At 40.6% G+C, this 21533-nt stretch overlaps 1 protein-coding gene across 3 annotated transcripts; it reads right to left on the bottom strand.

Annotated features, from left to right (window-relative positions):
- Nucleotides 1-244: 244 nt before the first annotated feature.
- On the bottom strand, nucleotides 245-9931 carry RpL11 (ribosomal protein L11). Of its 3 annotated transcripts, none has more exons than XM_071668140.1 (5): nucleotides 9887-9931; nucleotides 8415-8526; nucleotides 1810-1959; nucleotides 574-721; nucleotides 245-410 (listed from the first exon to the last, which is right to left on the bottom strand). In XM_071668140.1, exons 2-5 carry the CDS (start codon nucleotides 8517-8519, stop codon nucleotides 280-282), a joined length of 534 nt encoding a protein of 177 aa, XP_071524241.1. In that variant the 5' UTR covers nucleotides 8520-8526; nucleotides 9887-9931; the 3' UTR covers nucleotides 245-279. The 3 variants fall into 3 exon arrangements, with proteins under 3 accessions (XP_071524241.1, XP_071524243.1, XP_071524242.1); XM_071668142.1 differs by having other exon boundaries at nucleotides 8303-8526; nucleotides 9887-9923; XM_071668141.1 differs by lacking the exon at nucleotides 9887-9931 and adding an exon at nucleotides 9852-9875.
- Nucleotides 9932-21533: the final 11602 nt, after the last annotated feature.

The raw sequence follows: 21533 nt of genomic DNA, 5'->3' as shown, positions 1-21533 counted from the left end.
AAACCATGGAAAGGGCCCAGATTAGGGTAGATGGCTCTGGTTTTAATGCATTATACATGAATCACACATGGAAAGATAAAGAGTGGGAGCGAATGAATGTAGCCATTACTTTCAACTGTTTTTGGGAGCTACCTCAATAAATGTGGAAAGGTATGGCAAAAATAATGGTAAAGTATATGAAATAAATGGACAACTTCAACTTCCAGAACCTTTGAATAATCCACAGGATGAAAACAAACAAAAATTGTGGCCCATATCTTTTATTTTCAAATCTGGTGTTTACTTTTTCTTGCCAGGCAGGATGATACCTTCATACTTGGTCTGGAACCACTTGATAGCATCCTCCTTGATCAAGCAATGCTGTGGGCCAATCTTGCCTGGAGCACGTCGACGTTTCGCTACCCGGTATCCTGAAACCATTGTCATTCAGCATACTCATTAATACTTATTCTTTTTTGTATATGCAAATATAGTCCATTAAATTTTTTCACTCAAACACATTTTGTATTTCTAAGAATATGTATGCAACTGCATGTAACCAAGTACATTACCAAAAATGAAGACATGTCTCACCTCGTCGCTGAAGCACAACAAAGAAATCCAAACCAAAAATGCCAATGGCAGGATCATACTTAATTCCCAAATCAATATGTTCCTGGATACCAAAGCCAAAGTTGCCATTCTGTGAGAAATTATCACGACGCAGCTCATACTCACGGACCTGTATGACAAAGCTTTGTCAGTTGCTTCATTACTTAAATTTGGAGCAACTTTTACAACACATGCCAACACCTAAAATCTTCATAAAAACAGAAAAAAGTAAAGTAGGGGAGTAAGCCTGTCATGGCCCTTTCAGTGCAACAACTCAGCAGGGTTGAATCAGGAACAAATGACTTGAGCCTTACGAACAAATCCTCTTTTGGCTCATTTATTTACAAAATAAATGAGCCAAAGAGGGGAGAAAGAATACTTCCCACGTATTCCCTGCGTGTCGTAGAAGGCGACTAAAAGGAGAGGGAGCGGGTGGCTGGAAATCCTCCCCTTTCTTGTTTTTTTTTAATTTTCCAAAAGAAGGAACAGAGAAGGGGGTCAGGTGAGGATATTCCCTCTAAGGCCCAGTTCTCTGTTCTTAACGCACCTCGCTATCGCGGGAAATGGCAAACAGTATGAAAAAAAAAAAAAAAATTTACAAAATTAATATCAAATATGAATTTCAGCTCATTAATCTCATAATAGGTCATTTTGAAGAATAGCTCTGATGTCTACACAGCAAAACAGTTAAAGGGATCCTGAGAGTGTACTAAAAAAGAAAATATTGATGACGAAATGACATGAAATAGGAAAAGTGCAAAGGAATAATCATCTGCGAAGTAGGCAATCTATAGAATTTTCTATATTGTCCTTTGTTATATCAGAACTAAATGTTCTACATTCACAGTTAAAATGGTTAATAAAACTGCTATTTACTCATCAAATCCTTTGACTTTCATTCAACATATGTTAATCTAAGTTATCAGAGCACCCCCAACATTTAATATAAAAGAAAAAATAAAATAACTCCTAAGAGTTTAAGAAAAACAACAGAGCTATAATAGACAATAATAGCATATGTCAAAGTACAATATCAAGTTGATACAATCAATGTATGAGAAGGACTGACAGTGAGTAGATTGTGCTAGCACTGCTAATTATTTCTCCACTTTCTCTAACACCTCACTCTCAGAACAAGTTCTCCAAGAAACTAGCTCTCTACTGAAGTGTAAACTACATTTTTAAAGTCCAGTAAAAAAATCAATCTTTAGACCTTACCTTCAACCCCTTCTCCAAAATCTCCTCTGCTTTTGGTCCTCTAACTGTGCAATGGACAGCAATCTTCTCATTACGTCTGATGCCAAAGGAGCGTACAGTGTAGCGAGCCTTGGAGAACACAGGTTTCTGACCAGTCAGAGACTCCAATACCTATCAAGAAAAATCATGCATTTCAATGTTCATTTTCTCCTGATATCCACTCAAGAGTAACAGTGATCATGACCTCTCAAGTTTTCTAAAGAGCAGCAACGTCATTCAGTCTCTAAAGCTATGCCACAGTGGTAGGGGATTATAAATTGTGAATGCTCAACTTGTCCTAAACATCATAGTATGAAATAAAGCTGCAATTTCAGTATAAACTTAACTAATGCTTTGGTACCTGAACCTTTAAATCTACAACAAACCACCTGACAGATCTGGTAGACCATGAGCAGATAACCTTTGTATTTTTCCCCACTAGATGGACAACTTTTCCAATACCTAAAGAAAAACAATAATCAGTTTTGGTTCCCAAATGCTTCCATTTTCTATCCCCTACTTTTCACTTTTCTCTTTCCATCAATTCTCCGCTCATACAAGTAACGCGGCCTTGAAGCTGCAGGAGTTCCTTGAATGAGGTTCCACATAACCCCAGGATCCTTTCATAGAAAGGTCCTGGAGAATTACAACACATAACTGGACCAACATTATTCATTATTCAGTTAAGTCTGATCTTGAATAAATAAGAAAAACTTCTTAATATCACAAATAAAAAGTTTTTGGAATTCCTAATATAGCATACAAAGCAATGAAATAAAAAATCTTCAGAGTTCCATATGGATTATGCATTAGACAGATGCACCAATCCCACGAGAAATGTCCAAAACCCTACATTCTTCATCTATGATACCTGTTCCAAACGGAACTCCCTCAATGGGGTGTCCATGGGTAGCCCTGCCTTTTGGCAAAATGGTAGGAGCAGCAGATGTAAGTAGTAGGCAGGAGACTTTTGGCATAAGCATTAGGTAGTAGTAATAGTAGTAGTAGTATGTAGGAACATTTGGTAGCAGCAGTCTGTAGGAACATCAAGTAGGAGCCACAGCAAACACTGCACAGGCCCTCTACCAGTGGCCTGTTAAGTATGAGGCACTAACAGCCAAAAAACAGCAATGAGTTCACTAGTTCTGATGAGATTATTGCCTGGCCATCCCCTTCGGGAGTTTCACTTGGAGCAGGCATTCGAGATACAGAATGGAGAAAAGAATTTCTAACTTGTTTATCAGTTCTCACATACCCTTGCATTAACCTTTACAATTCTTCCCTCTCAACCCTTTATACAGTTAGATGCTATTTGATGAACAACCAATATTTGATGGACAGCCAATCTATGGAAAGATTTCAGATTTTCTCCAGCCTCATCCACAATATTATTTTCAAAGTATCTTTGCCCCTCCATGTCTTTTCTCACCTTTGCTCTTTTAACATTCTATACATAGTCAAACTTGTGTGTTACATGATCACTTTTCTTATAAGTGTATATCATATAATCTCAATATCCATGCTACTATGAGTGAAGAGTGGGAAACTCGAATGAATAACCTCTAAAAACTTGTCTTCATGACTCCCTCTCTATTGTTTAAAATTGAAATCCCCTATTGGAAGTAACATCTCAGAAAAGCAAGCATTTTACAGCTTCATGTACCACGCTGATTACTCCAACATTTTCATCATTATTAACTTATAATTGTTCTGGATCACTGCAATTCTTTGGAGGATTATACAATGCCACAATGCACTTCTCTCCATTCGCTCTTCCCATCACATATAGTATGAATGGACCACCATCCACAACTTCTTTCAAGAGACTTAATATTTTTCATCAAAAATGCCATTTCTTCCAAGACTGCACCTTTTTTTCCCCTCCTATCAAGTACCCACATGAGCAAAGCGGAGTTCTTAACAGTTTAATGAGCTCTATTTCCATGACTCAGACAATACCAGGTGCAATTTCACTGTAAAGATCCATGAATTTTAGCTCTTTACCATTTACTATGTATCAACATCTGTATGCATTACTTTCAGTCAGACCTTATCTCTTAACATTCCTGCTATCTCTGCAATGCTGGCAAGGTTGCTCCATCCTCTTGGTTTCTTTTGCATGCTCCAGTTTTTTGTCTTCTGGTTTCTTTGCTTTTCCCCTCTCTTGTTCTATTACATATGATGAATACCCAATGCATTCCCCTTTTTCTTTAATTTTCTAATATCTAACAGCTAAATCACTGCAAATCAAACAATCACAACTGGTCATGTAAGAGATACAACTTTATATTTTCACTTTTCTGTTAGCCACTCATACCTTTAAAAAATCATTCTCCTTTAAGAAATCATAATTAAGAAAAATTGACTGATAACTTGGCAACACCCCTAAGCATTCAATCTGATCCTGGAAAACTTCCACTCTCAAGCCCCATTCAATTCCCAAAATTCAGCACACAAAATCTGAATATCCACTGCATCATTCAAGGTTCCCTTAAAATTCTACATAATTCTACTTTAACTCTACATAACAGGCTTCATTGAGCAGCAGTCCCTTCAAAATATTGATGAAGCAAGGAGTACTGACAGTAGTTCTCTAACTGCAAACAGATATAGCACAAAGGGAAAGACAGCGATGGGTATTTGAACATAAACTACGTGGGAGATAAAAAGGTGCATTATCATGGCCCTTAGTTTACTATAGATAGAAGGCTATTTAAATATCAAACTATGACATCCCTCAGTCTGGTTAGTGCCTGGATGGTGACTACTGGGAATAAGATATTGGCAGTATCACATTTTATATCCTTCAATCAATAAAATATTTCTAAACTGTGGTGCCTTTACATGTAAGGGAAATTCTCTAAATATTAGTGCATTATTACATAACAGCTGGAGACTGTGAACAAATGTGGCCTTTGTTGTCTTTTTCTAGCACTACCTTGTGCACATGAGGGGGGAAAGGGTTGTCATTTCATGTGTGGCGAGGTTGCGATGGGATGAATAAAGGCAGACAGTATGAATTATGTGCATGTGTATATATGTATATGTCTGTGTGTATATATATGTATACGTTGAGATGTACAGGTATGTATATGTGCGTGTGTGGACGTGTATGTACATACATGTGTATGTGGGTGGGTTGGGCCATTCTTTTGTCTGTTTCCCTGTGCTACCTCGCTAACGCGGGAGACAGCGACAAAGCAAAATAAATAAATAAATAAATATGTATGTATATACATAGGGGTGTCTAAATGTGTGTGGATGTAACCACGATGAGAAAAAAGGAGAGATGGGTAGTATGTTTGAGGAAAGGAACCTGGATGTTTTGGCTCTGAGTGAAACAAAGCTCAAGGGTAAAGGGGAAGAGTGGTTCGGGAATGTCTTGGGAGTAAAGTCAGGGGTTGGTGAGAGGATAAGAGCAAGGGAAGGAGTAGCACTACTCCTGAAACAGGAGTGGTGGGAGTATGTGATAGAATGTAAGAAAATAAACTCTTGATTGATATGGGCAAAACTGAAAGTGGATGGAGAGAGATGGGTGATCATACATGCATATTCACCTGGGCATGAGAAGAAAGATCATGAGACAAGTGTTTTGGGAGCAGATGAGTGAGTGTGTTAGTAGTTTTGATGCACAAGATCAGGTTATAGCGATGGGTGATTTGAATGCAAAGGTGAGTAATATGGCAGTTGAGGGAATACTTGGTGTACATGGGGTATTCAGTGTTGTAAATGGAAATGGTGAAGAGCTTGTGGACTTGTGCGCTGAAAAAGGACTGGTGATTAGGAATACCTGGTTCAAAAAATGATATACATAAGTATACAGTACAGTAGGTACAGTAGGGTTGAGGGTCAAGTCAATTGGGAGGTGAGTTTGAATGGAGAAAAACTGGAGGAAGTGAAGTGTTTTAGATATCTGGGAGTGGATCTGGCAGCGGATGGAACCATGGAAGTGGATCATAGGGTGGGGGAGGGGGCGAAAATTCTGGGGGCCTTGAAGAATGTGTGGAAGTCGAGAACATTATCTCAGAAAGCAAAAATGGGTATGTTTGAAGGAATAGTGGTTCCAACAATGTTGTATGGTTGCGAGGCGTGGGCTATGGATAGAGTTGTGCGCAGGAGGATGGATGTGCTGGAAATGAGATGTTTGAGGACAATGTGTGGTGTGAGGTGGTTTGATCGAGTGAGTAACGTAAGGGTAAGAGAGATGTGTGGAAATAAAAAGAGCGTGGTTGAGAGAGCAGAAGAGGGTGTTTTGAAGTGGTTTGGGCACATGGAGAGGATGAGTGAGGAAAGATTGACCAAGAGGATATATGTGTCGGAGGTGGAGGGAGCAAGGAGAAGAGGGAGACCAAATTGGAGGTGGAAAGATGGAGTGAAAAAGATTTTGTGTGATCGGGGCCTGAACATGCAGGAGGGTGAAAGGAGGGCAAGGAATAGAGTGAATTGGAGCGATGTGGTATACCGGGGTTGACGTGCTGTCAGTGGACTGAATCAATGCATGTGAAGCGTCTGGGGTAAACCATGGAAAGCTGTGTAGGTATGTATATTTGCGTGTGTGGACGTATGTATATACATGTGTATGGGGGGGGGGTTGGGCCATTTCTTTCGTCTGTTTCCTTGCGCTACCTCGCAAACGCGGGAGACAGCGACAAAGTATAATAATAATAAAAAAAAAAAAAGTATACATATGGCCAGAGAGCGTTATTGGTTTACGTGTTAATTGATAGGCACGTGAGAGAGAGACTTTTGGATGTTAATGTGCTGAGAAGTGTAACTGGAGGGATGTCTGATCATTATCTTGTGGAGGCAAAGGTGAAGATTTGTAGAGGTTTTCAGAAAAGAAGAGAGAACGTTGGGGTGAAGAGTGGAGAGTAAGTGAGCTTGGGAAGGATACTTGTTTGAGGAAGTACCAGGAGAGACTGAGTACAGAATGGAAAAAGGTGAGAACAAAGGACATAAGGGGAGTAGGGGAGGAATGGGATGTATTTAGGGAAGCAGTGATGGCTTGCGCAAAAGATGCTTGTGGCATGAGAAGTGTGGGAGGTGGGCAGATTAGAAAGGGTAGTGAGTGGTGGGATGAAGAAGTAAGATTATTAGTGAAAGAGAAGAGAGAGGCATTTGGACGATTTTTGCAGGGAAATAATGCAAATGACAGGGAGATGTATAAAAGAAAGCAGCAGGAGGTCAAGAGAAAGGTGCAAGAGGTGGAAAAGAGGGCAAATGACAGTTGGGGTGAGAGTATCATTAAATTTTCGGGAGAATAAAAAGATGTTTTGGAAGGAGGTAAATAAAGTGCGTAAGACAAGGGAACAAATGGGAACATCAGTGAAGGGGGCTAATGGGGAGGTGATAAGTAGTGGTGATGTGAGAAGATGGAGTGAGTATTTTGAAGGTTTGTTGAATGTGCTTGATGATAGAGTGGCAGATATAGGGTGTTTTGGTCAAAGTGGTGCACAAAGTGAGAGGGTTAGGGAGAATGATTTGGTAAACAGAGAAGGGGTAGTAAAAGCTTTGCAGAAGATGAAAGCCAGCAAGGCAGCACGTTTCAAAGGTACTGCAGTGGAATTTATTAAAAAAGGGAGTGACGGTGTTGTTGACTGGTTGGTAATGTTATTTAATGTATGTATGACTCATGGTGAGGAGCCTTAGGATTGGTGCCATAATACAAAAGCAAAGGGGATAAGAGTGAGTGCTCAAATTACAGAGGTATAAGTTTGTTGAGTATTCCTGGTAAATTATATGGGAAGGTATTGATTGAGAGGGTGAGGGCATTTACAGAGCATCAGATTGGGGAAGAGCAGTGTGGTTTCAGAAGTGGTAGAGGATGTATGGATCAGGTGTTTGCTTTGAAAAATGAGAAATACTTAGAAAAGCAAATGGATTTGTATGTAGCAATTAGGGATCTGGAGAAAACATAATTATATATGAGCCCTTGCAATGACACTCAATAGACAGGCAGTACAGAACACTAACGACACGGAATGAGCCATTTGACTTGCATGTTGTTAAGCGTCGTGTGAGATGGAGATCGTGTCTATAGATTGCTAGTGATCAATCCATGTAAGGGTATGGCAGAAAGAAAAGCTAACAATCTGTACCAAATGAATGAAACATGGCCACTTTAGTCCTGTTTCAAAGAGAGAAGAGAGATATTAAGGCTGTCAAATAGATTTTACAGGATCTGCAAAGCAAAGCACATTATGGTTATTCTGCACAATTACTAATGAAAAATTTCTAAAAATTTAAGACTGAGAACAATATACTTACACTTCTCATAGAACCTACTCTCTACATTAGGCTTTGGCAACCCCTGAAGGGTGCACTGTTCACAAATGAAACTATGAATAAGCTCAGGTCTTTCCAGACATACTAAATATTTGTGAATATAGATCAAAGCAAAAACAGGCATCTCAAGTCTTTCCATACTACTAAAAATATCTGGAGTTCCCAAATAGTCACCCATCTTGGTACTAACCAGAACCAACATTGTTGAACTTCGCTGTTCTAAAGGGAAGCGGTGTTTCAACGTTGGCAGAGAAGTAGGCTCAAGATATGAGATAGCCTTCAATAAACAGTTCAATTCCCACCTTGGCGGCACGAGTCAGTTTGTCACCAGATTCTCCAACACAGATGTTCAAGCACAGCTTACCGATGCGAACATCTCGCATGGGATTTTTTTGTTTGTCATGCATCTTTCACCTGTATATGAAAATAAAAAAATCAATCAAAAAAATAACTAGTCTAAAAATTTGTGCATGCATTCTTTAAGAACAACTAGTCACTACAAATTTGTGTATGCAATCTTTAAATCTATTCTTTTCCCCTTAACACTTAAGGTAAACATGATTTCTTTGGCCTCCCCCAGGGCAGAATTTTTCTCAATGAACAGATCAAATAAAAAAAAATATTACAAACTGGTCAATTCCAAGCAGGGACCAAGTAACAGTATACTCTGACATGGTATTAACATGTACAAGCCTTTGTGCTGGTTTTGGAATTTAAAACTATGAATGTATGGTGGTAACAATGTACAAGCCTTTGTGCTGGTGTTGGGATTCAAAATATTATGAACTCTGCAACTGATGAGGTGGATGGTCTTTGCGAAACATGTTGTGTAGTCTATTATAAAGTACCAATAGTTAATTATCTGAACTACCAAAATGCAATATCACATGTGTGTGTGTGTGTGTATATATATATATATATTATATATATATATATATATATATATATATATATATATATATATATAAAACCTTAATTAGATCATCCACTTGTTCATGCCATGTCACCTGAGGCAAATGTCTATGTATACCAGAATACATAATACTCTAAATCAAACTCAACAACCCGTCATATTTTCTAACACTGCACTAGCGCAACTGAAAAAATCAATACTGATAGTACCTAAGTAGAGCTGTAGACCAGCTCATACTTTCCCCAATATCTATAACACTTCATCTGGCATTATAAGCAGTAATACTAATGATGAATATTTGTACCTCTTAACCAACCAACATCAGCAGTTACAAGCCAAATCTTCATTACTCAAGAGAATTAAATTATCAATCATTGGTGAAGAGGACAAGAGGCGATCTAATTGGCAGAAAGTCTAACTCACATGAAATATTCTTCACATCAAGTAAATTAATTACATGTCTTAAAAGGACTATACATGAAACTATGGAATCGGGACTAAACAAAATTCCAATCCGATTAATGTATAATATGGAAGTCTACGTTTATTGATGCAAAAACTAGATATGAACGTAAGGCCAGAATCGAAAAATACTCGTTACATATTATTAAACATTGTTATAACTTTTCTAAACAATTCTATCAAGTGCTAGTCCTATACGTTTACCATACCAGGCGTCAACACGTGCACCATCAGCAGAAACCTATGCAGCATTCACTATTTACTTATCTATAAGCTACATACTAAAGCTCAACCATTCTTAAAACTTAAGATGACAAATTGACTTTTCATTAACTCCTTTTACGAGGAGATAAGTGTAACTTACACAAATTAGTTAATGTAATCACAGCAAATACTAACCACGTCAAGACACGATACTAGGAGAGCGAAAAGGAGTTCCGTCCCGGTATGTCTAACTACAAAGACAAAATTTGGTAATTTCACTCAATCAGAGCTCACCATGAAGTTTTTCTTTCCAAAAATATGATTATAATTTCACATGATTTATATCTGAATATCTTTACTAAATAGGCAAAGAAAAATCATAGCTTTTCACATTGAGATACGTGTATTTTGTTTGTGCGTTTCATAGCTAAGTTAATGAGATATGGAGGGATTTTTAAATTCCCTTGGTTTTAGCTATCTTCTATCATTTACCAATGGAATACGAATATCAACTTATATGAATTACATCCTAGTGTTCATCATTACTTACTAATCCCTTCTCCAGCATTTGATCACTCCTAAAGATACAACGTAAATTGCAACCTTTTGTTTAACTTGTTTTATTTTTCGACGATTAAAATGAATTTTGGAAAGGGAGACAATGTCTTAAATGTAAGAAAATTGCCAAAAATCTATCTGAGGTTGAACATCATTTATGAAAGCTGAACATTCCCTGACGTAGACGTCTTCAAGATTAATTCTATCTGCCCGGGTTACTTATATTTGATTTCCAGTGCTGGATCCTCTAGGCTCCTCACATGCATTTCTGTTATGATTACCATAAATAATTTCATAGATCTGTATTATATATGCTCCTAAAAATCGTACTATCAACAGCAAAAAGGTATATATTAATATCAACTTTCTCTGGAAGGTCGTTTATACACACACAGATATATATATATATATATATATATATATATATATATATATATATATATATATATATATATATATATATATATATATATATATATATATATATATATATATATATATATATTATCCCTAGGGATAGGAGGGAAAATACTTCCCACGTATTCCGTGCCTGTCGTAAAAGGCGACCAAAAGGGGAGGGGCTGGAAATCCTCCCCTCTCGTTTTTAATTTTCCAAAAGAAGAACAGAGAAGGGGGCTAAGTGAGGATATTCCCTCTATGGCTCAGTCCTCTGTTCTTAACGATACCTCGTTGACGCAGGAAATGGCCAAAACGTATGAAAGAAAAACTTAACACACACACACACACACACACACACACACATATATATATATATATATATATATATATATATATATATATATATATATATATATATATATATATATATATATATATATTATTTTTTTTTTTATTATACTTTGTCGCTGTCTCCCGCGTTTGCGAGGTAGCGCAAGGAAACAGACGAAAGAAATGGCCCAACCCCCCCCCCCCCCCCATACACATGTATATACATACGTCCACACACGAAAATATACATACCTACACAGCTTTCCATGGTTTACCCCAGACGCTTCACATGCCTTGATTCAATCCACTGACAGCACGTCAACCCCTGGATACCACATCGCTCCAATTCACTCTATTCCTTGCCCTCCTTTCACCCTCCTGCATGTTCAGGCCCCGATCACACAAAATCCTTTTCACTCCATCTTTCCACCTCCAATTTGGTCTCCCTCTTCTCCTCGTTCCCTCCACCTCCGACACATATATCCTCTTGGTCAATCTTTCCTCACTCATTCTCTCCATGTGCCCAAACCATTTCAAAACACCCTCTTCTGCTCTCTCAACCACGCTCTTTTTATTTCCACACATCTCTCTTACCCTTACGTTACTTACTCGATCAAACCACCTCACACCACACATTGTCCTCAAACATCTCATTTCCAGCACATCCATCCTCCTGCGCACAACTCTATCCATAGCCCACGCCTCGCAACCATACAACATTGTTGGAACCACTATTCCTTCAAACATACCCATTTTTGCTTTCCGAGATAATGTTCTCGACTTCCACACATTTTTCAAGGCTCCCAAAATTTTCGCCCCCTCCCCCACCCTATGATCCACTTCCGCTTCCATGGTTCCATCCGCTGACAGATCCACTCCCAGATATCTAAAACACTTCACTTCCTCCAGTTTTTCTCCATTCAAACTCACCTCCCAATTGACTTGACCCTCAACCCTACTGTACCTAATAACCTTGATCTTATTCACATTTACTCTTAACTTTCTTCTTCCACACACTTTACCAAACTCCGTCACCAGCTTCTGCAGTTTCTCACATGAATCAGCCACCAGCGCTGTATCATCAGCGAACAACAACTGACTCACTTCCCAAGCTCTCTCATCCCCAACAGACTTCATACTTGCCCCTCTTTCCAAGACTCTTGCATTTACCTCCCTAACAACCCCATCCATAAACAAATTAAACAACCATGGAGACATCACACACCCCTGCCGCAAACCTACATTCACTGAGAACCAATCACTTTCCTCTATATATATATATATATATATATATATATATATATATATATATATATCAAACCTTCAAAATACTCATTCCATCTCCTTCTCACATCACCGCTACTTGTTATCACCTCCCCATTTACGCCCTTCACTGAAGTTCCCATTTGCTCCCTTGTCTGATGACAGAGTGGCAGATATAGGGTGTTTTGGTCGAGGTGGTGTGCAAAGTGAGAGGGTTAGGGAAAATGATTTGGTAAACAGAGAAGAGGTAGTAAAAGCTTTGCGGAAGATGAAAGCCGGCAAGGCAGCAGGTTTGGATGGTATTGCAGTGGAATTTATTAAAAAAGGGGGTGACTGTATTGTTGACTGGTTGGTAAGGTTATTTAATGTATGTATGACTCATGGTGAGGTGCCTGAGGATTGGCGGAATGCGTGCATAGTGCCATTGTACAAAGGCACAGGGGATAAGAGTGAGTGCTCAAATTACAGAGGTATAAGTTTGTTGAGTATTCCTGGTGAATTATATGGGAGGGTATTGATTGAGAGGGTGAAGGCATGTACAGAGCATCAGATTGGGGAAGAGCAGTGCGGTTTCAGAAGTGGTAGAGGATGTGTGGATCAGGTGTTTGCTTTGAAGAATGTATGTGAGAAATACTTAGAAAAGCAAATGGATTTGTATGTAGCATTTATGGATCTGGAGAAGGCATATGATAGAGTTGATAGAGATGCTCTGTGGAAGGTATTAAGAATATATGGTGTGGGAGGCAAGTTGTTAGAAGCAGTGAAAAGTTTTTATCGAGGATGTAAGGCATGTGTACGTGTAGGAAGAGAGGAAAGTGATTGGTTCTCAGTGAATGTAGGTTTGCGGCAGGGGTGTGTGATGTCTCCATGGTTGTTTAATTTGTTTATGGATGGGGTTGTAAGGGAGGTAAATGCAAGAGTCCTGGAAAGAGGGGCAAGTATGAAGTCTGTTGGGGATGAGAGAGCTTGGGAAGTGAGTCAGTTGTTGTTCGCTGATGATACAGCGCTGGTGGCTGATTCATGTGAGAAACTGCAGAAGCTGGTGACTGAGTTTGGTAAAGTGTGTGGAAGAAGAAAGTTGAGAGTAAATGTGAATAAGAGCAAGGTTATTAGGTACAGTAGGGTTGAGGGTCAAGTCAATTGGGAGGTGAGTTTGAATGGAGAAAAACTGGAGGAAGTGAAGTGTTTTAGATATCTGGGAGTGGATCTGTCAGCGGATGGAACCATGGAAGCGGAAGTGGATCATAGGGTGGGGGAGGGGGCGAAAATTTTGGGAGCCTTGAAAAATGTGTGGAAGTCGAGAACATTATCTCGGAAAGCAAAAATGGGTATGTTTGAGGGAATAGTGGTTCCAACAATGTTGTATGGTTGCGAGGCGTGGGCTATGGATAGAGATGTGCGCAGGAGGATGGATGTGCTGGAAATGAGATGTTTGAGGACAATGTGTGGTGTGAGGTGGTTTGATCGAGTAAGTAACGTAAGGGTAAGAGAGATGTGTGGAAATAAAAAGAGCGTGGTTGAGAGAGCAGAAGAGGGTGTTTTGAAATGGTTTGGGCACATGGAGAGAATGAGTGAGGAGAGATTGACCAAGAGGATATATGTGTCGGAGGTGGAGGGAACGAGGAGAAGAGGGAGACCAAATTGGAGGTGGAAAGATGGAGTGAAAAAGATTTTGTGTGATCGGGGCCTGAACATGCAGGAGGGTGAAAGGAGGGCAAGAAATAGAGTGAATTGGAGTCATGTGGTATACAGGGGTTGACGTGCTGTCAGTGGATTGAAGCAAGGCATGTGAAGCGTCTGGGGTAAACCATGGAAAGCTGTGTAGGTATGTATATTTGCGTGTGTGGACGTGTGTATGTACATGTGTATGGGGGGGGGGGGTTGGGCCATTTCTTTCGTCTGTTTCCTTGCGCTACCTCGCAAACGCGGGAGACAGCGACAAAGTATAAAAAAAAAAAAAAAAATATATATATATATATATATATATATATATATATATATATATATATATATATTTATATTTTATTTATTATACTTTGTCGCTGTCTCCCGCGTTTGCGAGGTAGCGCAAGGAAACAGACGAAAGAAATGGCCCAACCCCCCCCATACATATGTATATACATACGTCCACACACGCAAATATACATACCTACACAGCTTTCCATGGTTTACCCCAGACGCTTCACATGCCTTGATTCAATCCACTGACAGCACGTCAACCCCGGTATACCACATCGCTCCAATTCACTCTATTCCTTGCCCTCCTTTCACCCTCCTGCATGTTCAGGCCCCGATCACACAAAATCTTTTTCACTCCATCTTTCCACCTCCAATTTGGTCTCCCTCTTCTCCTTGTTCCCTCCACCTCCGACACATATATCCTCTTGGTCAATCTTTCCTTACTCATCCTCTCCATGTGCCCAAACCACTTCAAAACACCCTCTTCTGCTCTCTCAACCACGCTCTTTTTATTTCCACACATCTCTCTCACCCCTACGTTACTCACTCGATCAAACCACCTCACACCACACATTGTCCTCAAACATCTCATTTCCAGCACATCCATCCTCCTGCGCACAACTCTATCCATAGCCCACGCCTCGCAACCATACAACATTGTTGGAACCACTATTCCTTCAAACATACCCATTTTTGCTTTCCGAGATAATGTTCTCGACTTCCACACATTCTTCAAGGCCCCCAGGATTTTCGCCCCCTCCCCCACCCTATGATCCACTTCCACTTCCATGGTTCCATCCGCTGCCAGATCCACTCCCAGATATCTAAAACACTTCACTTCCTCCAGTTTTTCTCCATTCAAACTCACCTCCCAATTGACTTGACCCTCAACCCTACTGTACCTAATAACCTTGCTCTTATTCACATTTACTCTTAACTTTCTTCTTCCACACACTTTACCAAACTCCGTCACCAGCTTCTGCAGTTTCTCACATGAATCCGCCACCAGCGCTGTATCATCAGCGAACAACAACTGACTCACTTCCAAGCTCTCTCATCCCCAACAGACTTCATACTTGCCCCTCTTTCCAAGACTCTTGCATTTAAACCTCCCTAACAACCCCATCCATAAACAAATTAAACAACCATGGAGACATCACAACACCCTGCCGCAAACCTACATTCACTGAGAACCAATCACTTTCCTCTAAATATATATATATATAAAATATATAATTTTAATATATATATATATATCAAACCTTCAAAATACTCATTCCATCTCCTTCTCACATCACCGCTACTTGTTATCAACCTCCCCATTTACGCCCTTCACTGAAGTTCCCATTTGCTCCCTTGTCTGATGACAGAGTGGCAGATATAGGGTGTTTTGGTCGAGGTGGTGTGCAAAGTGAGAGGGTTAGGGAAAATGATTTGGTAAACAGAGAAGAGGTAGTAAAAGCTTTGCGGAAGATGAAAGCCGGCAAGGCAGCAGGTTTGGATGGTATTGCAGTGGAATTTATTAAAAAAGGGGGTGACTGTATTGTTGACTGGTTGGTAAGGTTATTTAATGTATGTATGACTCATGGTGAGGTGCCTGAGGATTGGCGGAATGCGTGCATAGTGCCATTGTACAAAGGCACAGGGGATAAGAGTGAGTGCTCAAATTACAGAGGTATAAGTTTGTTGAGTATTCCTGGTAAATTATATGGGAGGGTATTGATTGAGAGGGTGAAGGCATGTACAGAGCATCAGATTGGGGAAGAGCAGTGCGGTTTCAGAAGTGGTAGAGGATGTGTGGATCAGGTGTTTGCTTTGAAGAATGTATGTGAGAAATACTTAGAAAAGCAAATGGATTTGTATGTAGCATTTATGGATCTGGAGAAGGGATATGATAGAGTTGATAGAGATGCTCTGTGGAAGGTATTAAGAATATATGGTGTGGGAGGCAAGTTGTTAGAAGCAGTGAAAAGTTTTTATCGAGGATGTAAGGCATGTGTACGTGTAGGAAGAGAGGAAAGTGATTGGTTCTCAGTGAATGTAGGTTTGCGGCAGGGGTGTGTGATGTCTCCATGGTTGTTTAATTTGTTTATGGATGGGGTTGTAAGGGAGGTAAATGCAAGAGTCCTGGAAAGAGGGGCAAGTATGAAGTCTGTTGGGATGAGAGAGCTTGGGAAGTGAGTCAGTTGTTGTTCGCTGATGATACAGCGCTGGTGGCTGATTCATGTGAGAAACTGCAGAAGCTGGTGACTGAGTTTGGTAAAGTGTGTGGAAGAAGAAAGTTGAGAGTAAATGTGAATAAGAGCAAGGTTATTAGGTACAGTAGGGTTGAGGGTCAAGTCAATTGGGAGGTGAGTTTGAATGGAGAAAAACTGGAGGAAGTGAAGTGTTTTAGATACCTGGGAGTGGATCTGTCAGCGGATGGAACCATGGAAGCGGAAGTGGATCATAGGGTGGGGGAGGGGGCGAAAATTTTGGGAGCCTTGAAAAATGTGTGGAAGTCGAGAACATTATCTCGGAAAGCAAAAATGGGTATGTTTGAGGGAATAGTGGTTCCAACAATGTTGTATGGTTGCGAGGCGTGGGCTATGGATAGAGATGTGCGCAGGAGGATGGATGTGCTGGAAATGAGATGTTTGAGGACAATGTGTGGTGTGAGGTGGTTTGATCGAGTAAGTAACGTAAGGGTAAGAGAGATGTGTGGAAATAAAAAGAGCGTGGTTGAGAGAGCAGAAGAGGGTGTTTTGAAATGGTTTGGGCACATGGAGAGAATGAGTGAGGAGAGATTGACCAAGAGGATATATGTGTCGGAGGTGGAGGGAACGAGGAGAAGAGGGAGACCAAATTGGAGGTGGAAAGATGGAGTGAAAAAGATTTTGTGTGATCGGGGCCTGAACATGCAGGAGGGTGAAAGGAGGGCAAGAAATAGAGTGAATTGGAGTCATGTGGTATACAGGGGTTGACGTGCTGTCAGTGGATTGAAGCAAGGCATGTGAAGCGTCTGGGGTAAACCATGGAAAGCTGTGTAGGTATGTATATTTGCGTGTGTGGACGTGTGTATGTACATGTGTATGGGGGGGGGGGGGTTGGGCCATTTCTTTCGTCTGTTTCCTTGCGCTACCTCGCAAACGCGGGAGACAGCGACAAAGTATAAAAAAAAAAAAAAAAATATATATATATATATATATATATATATATATATATATATATATATATATATTTATATTTTATTTATTATACTTTGTCGCTGTCTCCCGCGTTTGCGAGGTAGCGCAAGGAAACAGACGAAAGAAATGGCCCAACCCCCCCCATACATATGTATATACATACGTCCACACACGCAAATATACATACCTACACAGCTTTCCATGGTTTACCCCAGACGCTTCACATGCCTTGATTCAATCCACTGACAGCACGTCAACCCCGGTATACCACATCGCTCCAATTCACTCTATTCCTTGCCCTCCTTTCACCCTCCTGCATGTTCAGGCCCCGATCACACAAAATCTTTTTCACTCCATCTTTCCACCTCCAATTTGGTCTCCCTCTTCTCCTTGTTCCCTCCACCTCCGACACATATATCCTCTTGGTCAATCTTTCCTTACTCATCCTCTCCATGTGCCCAAACCACTTCAAAACACCCTCTTCTGCTCTCTCAACCACGCTCTTTTTATTTCCACACATCTCTCTCACCCCTACGTTACTCACTCGATCAAACCACCTCACACCACACATTGTCCTCAAACATCTCATTTCCAGCACATCCATCCTCCTGCGCACAACTCTATCCATAGCCCACGCCTCGCAACCATACAACATTGTTGGAACCACTATTCCTTCAAACATACCCATTTTTGCTTTCCGAGATAATGTTCTCGACTTCCACACATTCTTCAAGGCCCCCAGGATTTTCGCCCCCTCCCCCACCCTATGATCCACTTCCACTTCCATGGTTCCATCCGCTGCCAGATCCACTCCCAGATATCTAAAACACTTCACTTCCTCCAGTTTTTCTCCATTCAAACTCACCTCCCAATTGACTTGACCCTCAACCCTACTGTACCTAATAACCTTGCTCTTATTCACATTTACTCTTAACTTTCTTCTTCCACACACTTTTCCAAACTCAGTCACCAGCTTCTGCAGTTTCTCACATGAATCAGCCACCAGCGCTGTATCATCAGCGAACAACAACTGACTCACTTCCCAAGCTCTCTCATCCCCAACAGACTTCATACTTGCCCCTCTTTCCAAAACTCTTGCATTTACCTCCCTAACAACCCCATCCATAAACAAATTAAACAACCATGGAGACATCACACACCCCTGCCGCAAACCTACATTCACTGAGAACCAATCACTTTCCTCTCTTCCTACACGTACACATGCCTTACATCCTCGATAAAAACTTTTCACTGCTTCTAACAACCTTCCTCCCACACCATATATTCTTAATATCTTCCACAGAGCATCTCTATCAACTCTATCATATGCCTTCTCCAGATCCATAAATGCTACATACAAATCCATTTGCTTTTCTAAGTATTTCTCACATACATTCTTCAAAGCAAACACCTGATCCACACATCCTCTACCACTTCTGAAACCACACTGCTCTTCCCCAATCTGATGCTCTGTACATGCCTTCACCCTCTCAATCAATACCCTCCCATATAATTTACCAGGAATACTCAACAAACTTATACCTCTGTAATTTGAGCACTCACTCTTATCCCCTTTGCCTTTGTACAATGGCACTATGCACGCATTCCGCCAATCCTCAGGCACCTCACCATGAGTCATACATACATCAAATAACCTTACCAACCAGTCAACAATACAGTCACCCCCTTTTTTAATAAATTCCACTGCAATACCATCCAAACCTGCTGCCTTGCCGGCTTTCATCTTCCGCAAAGCTTTCACTACCTCTTCTCTGTTTACCAAATCATTTTCCCTAACACTCTCACTTTGCACACCACCTCGACCAAAACACCCTATATCTGCCACTCTATCATCAAACACATTCAACAAACCTTCAAAATACTCACTCCATCTCCTTCTCACATCACCACTACTTGTTATCACCTCCCCATTTGCGCCCTTCACTGAAGTTCCCATTTGCTCCCTTGTCTTACGCACTTTATTTACCTCCTTCCAGAACATCTTTTTATTCTCCCTAAAATTTAATGATACTCCCTCACCCCAACTCTCATTTGCCCTTTTTTTCATCTCTTGCACCTTTCTCTTGACCTCCTGTCTCTTTCTTTTATACATCTCCCACTCAATTTCATTTTTTCCCTGCAAAAATCGTCCAAATGCCTCTCTCTTCTCTTTCACTAATACTCTTATATATATATTTTCATACTATTCGCCATTTCCCGCATTAGCGAGGTAGCGTTAAGAACAGAGGACTGGGCCTTTGAGGGAATATCCTCACATGGCCCCCTTCTTTGTTCCTTCTTTTGGAAAAAAGAAAAAAAAATGAGAGGGGAGGATTTCCAGCCCCCCGCTCCCTTCCCTTTTAGTTGCCTTCTACGACACGCAGGGAATATGTGGGAAGTGTTCTTTCTCCTCTATCCCCAGGGATGATATATATATATATATATATATATATATATATATATATATATATATATATATATATATATATATATATATATATATATATATATATATATATATATTCTAAAACACTTCACTTCCTCCAGTTTTTCTCCATTCAGACTCACCTCCCAATTGAATTGACCCTCAACCCTACTGTACCTAATAACCTTGCTCTTATTCACATTTACTCTTAACTTTCTTCTTTCACACACTTTACCAAACTCAGTCACCAGCTTCTGCAGTTTCTCACATGAAGTGAAGGAAGTGAAGTGTTTTAGATATCTGGGAGTGGATCTGGCAGCGGATGGAACCATGGAAGCGGAAGTGGATCATAGGGTGGGGGAGGGGGCGAAAATCCTGGGGGCCTTGAAGAATGTGTGGAAGTCGAGAACATTATCTCGGAAAGCAAAAATGGGTATGTTTGAAGGAATAGTGGTTCCAACAATGTTGTATGGTTGTGAGGCGTGGACTATGGATAGAGTTGTGCGCAGGAGGATGGATGTGCTAGAAATTAGATGTTTGAGGACAATGTGTGGTGTGAGGTGGTTTGATCGAGTAAGTAACGTAAGGGTAAGAGAGATGTGTGGAAATAAAAAGAGCGTGGTTGAGAGAGCAGAAGAGGGTGTTTTGAAAAGGTTTGGTCACATGGAGAGAATGAGTGAGGAAAGATTGACCAAGAGGATATATGTGTCAGAGGTGGAGGGAACGAGGAGAAGAGGGAGACCAAATTGGAGGTGGAAAGATGGAGTGAAAAAGATTTTGTGTGATCGGGGCCTGAACATGCAGGAGGGTGAAATGAGGGCAAAGAATAGAGTAAATTGGATCGATGTGGTATACCGGGGTTGACGTGCTGTCAGTGGATTGAATCAAGGCATGTGTATGGGGGTGGGTTGGGCCATTTCTTTCGTCTGTTTCCTTGCGCTACCTCGCAAACGCGGGATACAGCGACAAAAAAAAAATGATTTGGTAAACAGAGAAGAGGTAGTAAAAGCTTTGCGGAAGATGAAAGCCGGCAAGGCAGCAGGATTGGATGGTATTGCAGTGGAATTTATTAAAAAAGGGGGTGACTGTATTGTTGACTGGTTGGTAAGGTTATTTAATGTATGTATGACTCATGGTGAGGTGCCTGAGGATTGGCGGAATGCGTGCATAGTGCCATTGTACAAAGGCAAAGGGGATAAGAGTGAGTGCTCAAATTACAGAGGTATAAGTTTGTTGAGTATTCCTGGTAAATTATATGGGAGGGTATTGATTGAGAGGGTGAAGGCATGTACAGAGCATCAGATTGGGGAAGAGCAGTGCGGTTTCAGAAGTGGTAGAGGATGTGTGGATCAGGTGTTTGCTTTGAAGAATGTATGTGAGAAATACTTAGAAAAGCAAATGGATTTGTATGTAGCATTTATGGATCTGGAGAAGGCATATGATAGAGTTGATAGAGATGCTCTGTGGAAGGTATTAAGAATATATGGTGTGGGAGGCAAGTTGTTAGAAGCGGTGAAAAGTTTTTATCGAGGATGTAAGGCATGTGTACGTGTAGGAAGAGAGGAAAGTGATTGGTTCTCAGTGAATGTAGGTTTGCGGCAGGGGTGTGTGATGTCTCCATGGTTGTTTAATTTGTTTATGGATGGGGTTGTTAGGGAGGTAAATGCAAGAGTCCTGGAAAGAGGGGCAAGTATGAAGTCTGTTGGGGATGAGAGAGCTTGGGAAGTGAGTCAGTTGTTGT

This window comes from Panulirus ornatus, chromosome 12 (assembly GCF_036320965.1).
Source record: "Panulirus ornatus isolate Po-2019 chromosome 12, ASM3632096v1, whole genome shotgun sequence".
Taxonomy (NCBI): Eukaryota; Metazoa; Arthropoda; class Malacostraca; order Decapoda; family Palinuridae; genus Panulirus; species Panulirus ornatus.
The sequence above is the reverse complement of the archived record's forward strand: the minus strand, read 5'-3'. Positions and strand labels throughout refer to the sequence as shown.

Excerpts from the sequence above, each read along its gene's own strand:
- RpL11 (XM_071668140.1), bottom strand. The coding sequence starts at position 8,519 with ATGCATGACAAACAAAAAAATCCCATGCGAGATGTTCGCATCGGTAAG. Across the intron at positions 1,960-8,414 it reads AACTGACTCGTGCCGCCAAG|GTATTGGAGTCTCTGACTGG; the intron begins GTGGGAATTGAA and ends TTTTCTTGATAG. Across the intron at positions 411-573 it reads TGTTGTGCTTCAGCGACGAG|GATACCGGGTAGCGAAACGT; the intron begins GTGAGACATGTC and ends CAATGGTTTCAG.